This window comes from Macrotis lagotis, chromosome X (assembly GCF_037893015.1).
Source record: "Macrotis lagotis isolate mMagLag1 chromosome X, bilby.v1.9.chrom.fasta, whole genome shotgun sequence".
Lineage (NCBI taxonomy): Eukaryota > Metazoa > Chordata > Mammalia > Peramelemorphia > Peramelidae > Macrotis > Macrotis lagotis.
In genome coordinates, this window is record NC_133666.1 from 661,496,199 (window position 1) to 661,505,494 (window position 9,296).

At 55.0% G+C, this 9,296-nt stretch overlaps 1 protein-coding gene across 1 annotated transcript; it reads right to left on the reverse strand.

The window, feature by feature from the left end:
• Positions 1-542: 542 nt before the first annotated feature.
• Positions 543-2,380, reverse strand: FZD10 (frizzled class receptor 10). Its single transcript, XM_074200539.1, has one exon. The coding sequence runs from the start codon at positions 2,358-2,360 to the stop codon at positions 591-593; it is 1,770 nt and encodes a 589-aa protein (XP_074056640.1). The 5' UTR covers positions 2,361-2,380; the 3' UTR covers positions 543-590.
• Between the last annotated feature and the right edge of the window lie 6,916 nt (positions 2,381-9,296).

Sequence of the window (9,296 nt, forward strand, 5' to 3'; positions counted from 1 at the left end):
CAGAAGTTGCTTTCTCACACGGGGAGGGCCATGACCGAGGGAGCGCCTCCGGAAGGGTGACTTGCTTACCCAGAAACATTAGGGGAGTGAGGGGGGAGGCATCAGGAGACCCTTAGGAGATTTCTCGGCTGTCCACGGGAGTTTTTTCCCTTCCTTTGCTGCTGGCTAAGGCAGAGGGCAAGCCTACTGAGATTTGATCCGGCTGGGTCGCATCTATATAAATATATCAACACACCTATGTACATAGATGTAGACAGGTAGACACCTATCTAACACGTCTGTATGAGATAGGTCTACCCCCCCCTCCCAAGCTACTCCGATTTACCGACTCTCCAGAGCCCGTTTAATCGACGATAGAACTTTCGCGTCCATTTAACTAGAAGCGGATGGCAAGGGCCTGTCACTCGGGGTAATCATCACGATCTTTTTTTTTTTCCTTTAAGTTTAAAAATCCTCCCTCCCCTCCCATACTGTCTGGGAAGGGCCCCGGGGGCTTCGTTCGGGGATCGCCCTTTTCCGGGAGTCCCGGCCAAGTCCTTTCCTCCAGCGGGAGGGGGGCTCTCTCCCGCCGCCGCCCCCCCCTGGTCCCCTCACACGCAGGTGGGCGCCTGTGCGGCCGCCTCGTACTTCCCGTGCTGGGCTTTCTGGGGGTGCTGGGCTTTCTTGTAGAGGCCGCCGGCCGCGATGAGGGCGGGGGGCTTCCTGCGGCTCCGCTTCTTCAGGCTCCGGCTGCAGACGTTCTGCCAGGACTGCAGCGTCTTGGAGGTCCAGATCCAGACCCCGCTGGTGATGCCCACCACCAGGAGCATGAACGTCTTGACCATAAAGATCTCCACGGCCGGGATGGAGCTGCTCATGAGGCAGTCGGGGGCCTCGCCGCGCTCGTCCACCCGGCAGCGGCGCTGCGCCGCCAGCGCCTTCCAGCGCTCCATGTTGAGGCGCTCGTAGCAGTAGCAGGCGATGACGCAGGTGGCGGGCACCGTGTAGAGCACGGAGAAGACCCCGATGCGCACCATCAGCTTCTCCAGCTTGTCCGTGTTCTCGCCGCCGGTCTTCATCACCCTGCGGATGTGGAAGAGGGCCACGAAGCCCGAGAGCAGGAAGGAGGTGCCCAGCACCAGGTAGCAGGCCAGGGGCACCAGCACGAAGCCCGTGAGCGCGTTCACGTCCATGCTGCCCACGTAGCAGAGCCCCGTCAGCTCGTCGCCCGCCACCCGCCGCGTCACCAGGATGGCGATGGTCTTGACGGCCGGAATGGCCCAGGCGGCCAGGTGGAAGTAGCTGCTGTGCGCCTCGATGGCCTCGTGGCCCCACTTCTTGCCGGCGGCCAGGAACCAGGTGAGGCTGAGGATGACCCACCAGAGCGAGCTGGCCATGCCGAAGTAGTAGAGCACCAGGAAGACCACGGTGCAGCCGGGGCTCTCCAGGCCCTCCTGGATCACGTAGAGGCGGCCGCCGTCGCGGTCGCAGGCGATGCTCTCGGCGCCGGCGAAGAGGCGGATGAGGTAGCCCACGGAGTAGACGCAGTAGCACATGGAGAGGAAGATGATGGGGCGCTCGGGGTAGCGGAAGCGCGGCGGGTCGATGAGGAAGGTGAGCACGGTGAAGGCGCTGGAGGAGAAGCAGAGCGCGGCCCACACGGCCAGCCAGACGGCGGCGAAGCGCTTGTCGGCGCGGCTCCAGTACACGTCCACGCCGGGCGCGCACAGGGGCGCGCAGGCCGCGCTCTTCTCCACGCGTCGGAACTTGCCCGGGTCGCCGCAGCCCGCGCGGCCCGGGCCGTCGGGGGGCCGCGGCGGCCGCTCGGCGGGGCCCGGGGCCCGCGGGGGCGGCGGCGGCGGCGGCGGCGGCCTGAAGAGCGGCGGGAAGAGGCCGGGGCCGCGCGCCGGCTCGTCGGAGCCGTTGTGGGGCGCCTCCATGCACAGGTAGTTGGGGTCGTTCTTGTTGGGCAGCTTGGCGCAGTCCAGCGAGTCGGGCCACCGGAAGTTGAACTGCTCCATGATGGGGGAGCACTTGAGCCGGGCCTGCTCACACATGACCCGGCAGGCGGGGATGGGGGTGGAGACCTGCTCCGTGCACATGGGCGCGTAGAGCGAGCAGAGGAAGAAGCGCAGGTGGCCGTGGCAGCCGTACTCCACCAGCGGCGCGAACTCGTGCAGCTGGATGGCCGCCTCCCGCTGGTCCTCGTGGCCCATCAGGTTGGGCATGCGCGTGCTGTTGTAGCCGATGTCCTTGCACATGGGGATGGCCACGGGCTGGCACTTGCCCTCGCCGGGCCGCTCGGCCTCCAGGGAGCCGATGGCCGCGCACGCCCCCAGCGCCTGCAGCAGCAGCCACAGGCGGGGCCCCGGGCGGCCCATGGCGGCGGGACAGCGGCCCCGTCGGGGCGGCCCGGGCCCGCCTCAGAGCCGCTGGCCGCCGCCCATGCCCGGCCCGGGGCGGGCTCCCGCGGCGGCCGGCGGCGCGGACAAGTTTCCCGCGGCGCCGTCCGGGCGGACCCCGCTTCCCCCCCCCCCCCGCCCCGCCGGCCGGGCGCCCCCGCTCCTTCCCGCCGCCGCCGCCGCTCCGGCCCCGGCCCCGGCCCTGGCCCCGGCCCCGGCCCCGGCCCCGGCCCCGGCTGCGAGCAGCTGCTCGGGGCCCAGGAGCGTCCGGAATAAGGAGCCGCGCGCGCGGGGAGGGGAGGGAGCGCAGGGCCGAGCGCGGCGGAGCCCGCCCCCGGCCGCCCGCCCCGCCCCGCCCCGCCCCGCCCCGCCGCCGCTTTGCATGAGAAAGCCGGCGCGGCCGCGGGGATTAGGGCGCCGGGACGGCCCCCCGCGCCCCCCGCGCCCCCCGCGCCCCCCGCGGCGCGCGCTGTCTGGCCCCGAGCCCCGGCCTCCCCGCGCCGCGCCCGCATGGGCCGCGTCCATCTGGCCCCGGCCCCGCGCCCCGCGGCTCCCCCCCTCCCGGACCCCCCGGGCGGGCCGCGCTGCCCCCCGAGGGCCGGAGCCCAGAAGGGGAGGGGAGGGGAGCGCGGCCGGGAGGGGCTGCCTCCCCTTTCCCCCGCCCCCCTCGCTTTTATGGTGGGTTGGAGGGCGCTCCCAGGGGGAGGTGGGATTTGCCTTTTATAGCCCCGGCCATAAACCCGGCCAGTTCCTCTCCGGGCCGGCACTCCGCAGCCCCGGCCCGGCCCGGGGGGAAGGGTCGCCTTTGAGACTTCAAAGGGACGGGGTGGGGCCCGCGGTAGTGGGATTTGGGGGCCTCAACAACCGAAAACATTTCAGAGACAACACCTCCTGCTCCTCCGAAGCGGGGCGGGGGGGGGGGGAGACCCAGAGAGACAGAGACAGACAGAGACAGACAGACAGACAGATTCAGAGGCAGAGAGAGACAGAGACGACAGAGAGACACACAGAGACCACAGACAGAGAGACTGAGACAGAGAGAGAGAGAGAGAGAGAGAGAGAGAGAGAGAGAGAGAGAGACAGACAGAGATTCAGAGGCAGAGAGAGACAGAGAGACAGAGACGACAAAGAGACACACAGAGACCACAGACAGAGAGACGGAGACAGAGAGACACATAGAGACGACAGACAGAGAGACTGAGACAGAGAGAGAGAGAGAGAGAGAGAGAGAGAGAGAGAGAGAGAGAGAGAGAGAGACTTGTAAAGGGAGACTGTCCTCTACGAAATAACTGAGGAAATGGGGCTGAACTGAGGCGGGGGTCGGGGGTGGGTCTCGCACTGACGAAACCCCCTGAGTCGGCTCCGACCTCGGAGTTGACTCTCCTCGGTTCACTCTTTCACTTTAAGTCTGCGCCTCGTCGCTGCTGATAGGATTCCCCAAGGAAAGATGCTTCCTCCTCTGGTTCTGTAGGTGCAAGGTGAGGCTGGAAGCAGCCCCGGGGACACCGGCTCTTAGGGTCACCCGAATTTAGTTCATGGTGTTCAAAGGCAAGGATCCCGTTTCTCTGCCTCATTCACACCTGGCTCACTCCCAGTCCTGGGTCAGAGACACTTTTTTTCAGTGACCAGAGATAATCTTAGGACCCTCCACCCCTACCTCGTTCCCTGCCCCCCACCTTTACACACTCACTGGAGAGCAAAAGCCAGCCGAAACCAAAGCAATTTCTGAACTCCTAGGGGCTAAAGTCAAGAGGCCGGCTAAAGCCCTCGGGGCATCTTAGAGAAGTGGCCAAGGTCTCTCACGTTTTAGGATCCCTCTGAACAAGGGAAAGGATTGGAATTCTCTGCGAAAGTCACAAAAGTCCCTCAAAGACAGTTACTATCCCGGTAGTCACGCTCTCCCCCTGCCCCCATAGGCCTTCTGCAATCTTTAAAGCTTAAAGGATGCTAACACTATGTATGTGTGTGTGTGTGTGTGTGTGTTTGGGGGGGGGGAGACTGCTCTGTGAAAAGTTCAGTATCTTAAATATTTCTCATTCTCCAAGATAAAAGAAACGGATTGAGGAGAAGTATACAATGGAGATATCAGCTATTGCTGGGACTTTTCAGGGGATCTGGGAAAGAGCTGTGTGATTAACTCCCAAAGCTTTTTATCAGAACTGCTCAAATTGCCCATCTCCAAGATCACTAGTATTGATAGGAACTGGTTTTAAAACCATTGAATTTTCATGCTGGAAAGGACAGTGAAAGTGATCAAATACAACTCTCTCTCTCTCTCTCTCTCTCTCTCTCTCTCTCTCTCTCTCTCTCTCTCTTAACAAATGAGAAAACTGACTTCTCAATCTGCTTTCATTATTCCTTATAGGACACTGACCAACGAAGCTTTATTTTATGTTAACTCATCTGCTCTGTATTTTTTAATAACAAACTAATACTTATTTAATATTTACCTCAATGTTCTCATCCAGATGGTTTTTAGAAAAAATACTTTTATAGACACGTATATGTATATGTATATTAATACTATCTATCTCTATGGTAGAGAGAAAGAAACTTTCTCATGTTATCTTGCTTGTTGCTTGCAGTAACAATTGTTATGGTCCCCACTTTGCAGATGAGGACACTGAGGTCCAGAGGTGGAAGTGAGTTGACTGAACAGACAGAAACATTATTCAAATTCAGATCCCGGATTAGTATATTTTGCATGGCCCTGCTCTATTTGCTTCTCTAGGAAGTTGGTTATAGAACTGTGTCTTTGGGAAATTATAATAGGTCGGGACTCTCTGGGTAGGCTGAATTCACTTCTTCCAGACAGTGGAATGGGAAGTGAGGGAGGAGTTCAGACCGGACTTCAACCTAAAATATCAATATAATGGAAGAGAGTAAGTCCAGAAGACTGGCCTCTCTCCCCTGTCGCATGCCTGCTGCTAAGACCCTGGATAAATCACTTAACCTCAGTGCTAGTCTAGCCTATCCTTGTTTGCCTTTTATGAATCACATTGCTAAGCAGAAATTGTGGTATTCCATTAATACTCTCAGGTACTCTCTAAGACCATCATTTGCAAAGAAGGTACTAACTTGTGGCTCAGCCTCTTTATTGGTCTCCTCAGGAAGTATAAAGTTACCAGTAAAATCACAGATATAACAATCTCTATCTTATTAATTCATTCTCACCTTACATCAACCCAGTGAGGAATTATTTCACATTTTACAGATAAGGAAACTGAGGCTTCCAGGGATTAAATGACTTTTCTAGGGTGAGATCACCAATAAATGGAACAGGATTTAAATCCAGGGCTTGATGTTTCCCAGGTTCAGAATCCAATTCACGTTGCTAAACTACTTCTTTGACATCAATGAAAATCCCTGATCACTGTCATTTTTCAAAGATGGGCTTATTTTTCAAGAACCAAGAAAGCCCCTAATGCAAAAATGAACAAGGCGGGTATCAGTTTGCTTTCTGACCTTTTCTTCCTGCCTAAGGCCTTTCAAGATAAAATTTTCTTTCTTTTTTTTTTTTAACCTTTTCATCTCTTCTCTCAAAGCAAATGATATCTACATATGGATGGTGTAGACACACAACTCTTCTTGCCCTGTGTATGAACTATTTGGAATAACTGAGTATTTTTAACATGCAATTTTAATTTAGAGCCATTAGTATAATAAGGAAAAGCACTTGAAGTCAGAGTTCATAGCAAAAGGGGTACCTGAGAGACTTCTTGCCTGCCGGTCCCCTGGTCAACTCAGAAGAGCCAGGGCCCACCAAATAGGTCTTATAGACAACCAGCCAGCCAGCAGAGAGGCCTCTGAGAAATCAGCAACTGGAAGATACCTACCAATGAAAAGGGCTTTTTGATGGCTCCAGCTGAAAAGATATTGGATTTTATTTTTTTCCTGTGTGTGGGATTGGAGATGAGGGATTGTATGGAGCCGCCGGGCACCCCTGCTGCTTGGCCCTGGCCAGCCCGGCCCCCCTCTGGCAAATGTTATGGAGAATTGGGAGGAATTTTATGGCTGTCTTTTCCCTCAGCTCTTTTTTCTTTTGTCTTCTTTGAAGAATGACTTTAGACATTTTATTTACATATTTAACCACAGATGAAAGGGGGAAAAGAAAGCACTGGGGCTTGTCGTGGGAATAGCTATATGTTTAAATTAATAGAAATCTGATTAGGTCTCTAAAATGTTGAGCACAGGTTGTCGTTTTTGGTATTTTTTTTTTTAAAGGAAACTTTATAATGGAACATGATTTCCAATAATATGCCAGCTCACAGAGGAAAGAAAAACCCAACCAATACTTTGCTACTTCCCCCTCTTGGTTCCAGTCTGACCCCCCCCCTCCCCCTGCACCACTCCCCAGCCCCCCACTCCACCCCCCACCTTAACACATCCATCTGCCTTTCAGCCTAGTCAGAGGGAGAAAGTGAAAGATTTGGAAGAGGAAATGTTCCAGGAAAGAGGAGCCGAGCTCTGCAAGGGACTGCTGCATCATGCCAGTGAGTGGTAGGAAATAACCCAGATGTGGTTAACACTGAATTGCAATTGCAGCTCTGTCCCGCTTCGGTTACAGTCTTGGGACAGTCATGGTCTCACCAGACCTTCCTTTGTGTGATGGGGTTAAAACAAAGGCTCTCCTAGGAGAGAAAAATGCATTGACACACACACTCTAAACTTCTCAATTTCATTCCTCTCTACCAGTCTGGCTGACCCAGTCTCTGGCACAGCCGAGGGTGCGCCCAGATGCTCTCTTATTGGGGGCAGAGCAGGAGAAGAAGCTCCCAAGGGTGGGCTCAACACTCACTGGAAACCAACTGGAAGAAGGAATTGCATCCTCCCTCTGCCTCGGCATGCCAACCTTTTGGGACTGTCCTCCGTGGGGCCCCAGTGTCAAAGCAGTGGTCTCAGGCTTGAATTAATTCGTTTTGCAATCTAGAGTCTTTCTCTGCATCCTTGGAGTTCTCGAGTAGGGTCAGGGGAGGCATTGGAAAGGGAAAGGGGGTTCTTCAAACTCCTTCACCAGGGACAGAAAAGTGATTTCTTTGCTAACTGTTGACATTCACACCAGAGACTCCCTAGGTATCCTTCCAAGGATGCAGGGTGAGGGAAACACATCTCAACCTCTCCCAGGTTTGCAAGGACTATCATGGATGAGGGAGACCGAGCAAAACTCTCCCACCTCAGCTTCTCCTGGGTAGTCAAGAATTATCACTGATGAGGGAGACCAAGCAAATCTCTCTCATCCCAACCTCTCCCAGGTAGTCAAGGATATCACTGATGAGACAATCCATGCAAAATTCTCCTATTCCAACCTCTCCCTGGCTTTCAAGGACTGTCATAGAGGAGGGAGACCCAGCAAAAATGTTCCATCCAGTCCCCATTAGCCAAGGACTCTGATTGAGGAGGGAGACCTAATAAAAAAGATTCCATCATAACCTCTCCCCGGTAGCCAAGGCCTGTCACCAATGAGAGAGCCCGAGCAGATTGGCTTCTCTTCCCTCTCTCATTCTCCTCCAGGTCTAGAGACACTCCTGATCTTGCAAAGGGGCACCTCCAGTGAACAAAACCAGATTCCCAGGCCAGGACCATGATGAGTGCGTAGCAGCAAACTTCCCCGGGCAAACACGTTTTCCTTGCTGCTGTTTGTGTGTGTGTGTGTGTGTGTGTGTGTGTGTGTGTGTGTGTGTGCTCATACACCCCCGTGGGCCCCCTCCCGCCCCAAACCTCCTCTGAAACAGCAGTGGCCAACGAGCTGGGGAGCCAACCCTGGCTGCCTCGGCCCCATCTCAGCGGCTCTTTTTCCGGCTCTTTCCCTAGCAGTGGGGTTTGAAATATGACCAAAGGTTCCACAGGGTGCATTAGTGTGAATTGCAAATCAGAACATTTCTTTAATCCCCCTTTCAAGGCCTGGCTTTGGATCAGTGGCGTCTGAGGGACTCCCCACTGCTTCTGGCGCAGGGGGAGCCATTCAAGGGGGCAGCTCCTCTCCTCTATTCCCACACTCCCAAAAAACAACACCACAGACAGACACCCTCCAACTAAATTAGATTAAACTCCTTCCTTTCCACAGCACATTAGCCTTTTCACTGCCCAAGATTCATGATTCCGAGCCTCCCAATTTAAAGATACAGTATTCCTTTTGCCCATAACAAAAGAATGATAAAGGTAGGACAATGGCAGCCTTATATGTAAGTACTTTCAAATTACAAGGCCATTATCTGTGTAAAATATAGGCAGGCCTTCGCACATGTCCATCCCAAAGACACACACACAAATGAATCTTAGGCCTGTGACAGAACTAGTCCCAATAAAATATACATAAAGCCCCAGCCGGCGGCTGGAGCTGGGGCAGGGGCTGGTTGGGAAGGCTCATTTTGAACCAGTCAAAGACATTCTAGATAATGAAACAAAAGGCCCACCATTGTTAGCATTTCCATTTCAAACAACGTCGCCCGGACAAAGACCTAGCCGGCGTTTATCTGATTTGGAATCACACAGAAGATGAGTTCAAACTCCAATCTTCTACCGGTTCCCTTTCTTCCCCCTTACAAATTTTTTTTTTAGGGGGGTGGGGGTGGGGTGGGAGGGAGGAATGTTTGTATATATTGATTTAATTACTCACCTTCCCATCTGTTTTCTTTCTCTTTCCCCCCCCCCCCCCCATCCACTCTTTCATTCTTGGTTGGGAGAAGAGACACCATATGGGATGTTGGGCTCTCCTTGTTATCTCTACCATCGACTCTGCAGGTGACAGAGACCCAAGGGACGCAGGGGTAACCTCAGCTTCAGAGAGGGGCTGGGGGGGGGGGGAAATCAACCCTTCCTCTCTCCCTCGCCCCTCCCTTCTCTCGCAGGTCACACATACTTTTTTGTAACAAACTGGATTGTCAATCCCAAGGTTTGGGTTCAAATTCCAGTTTG

Excerpts from the sequence above, each read along its gene's own strand:
- FZD10 (XM_074200539.1), bottom strand. The coding sequence starts at position 2,360 with ATGGGCCGCCCGGGGCCCCGCCTGTGGCTGCTGCTGCAGGCGCTGGGG.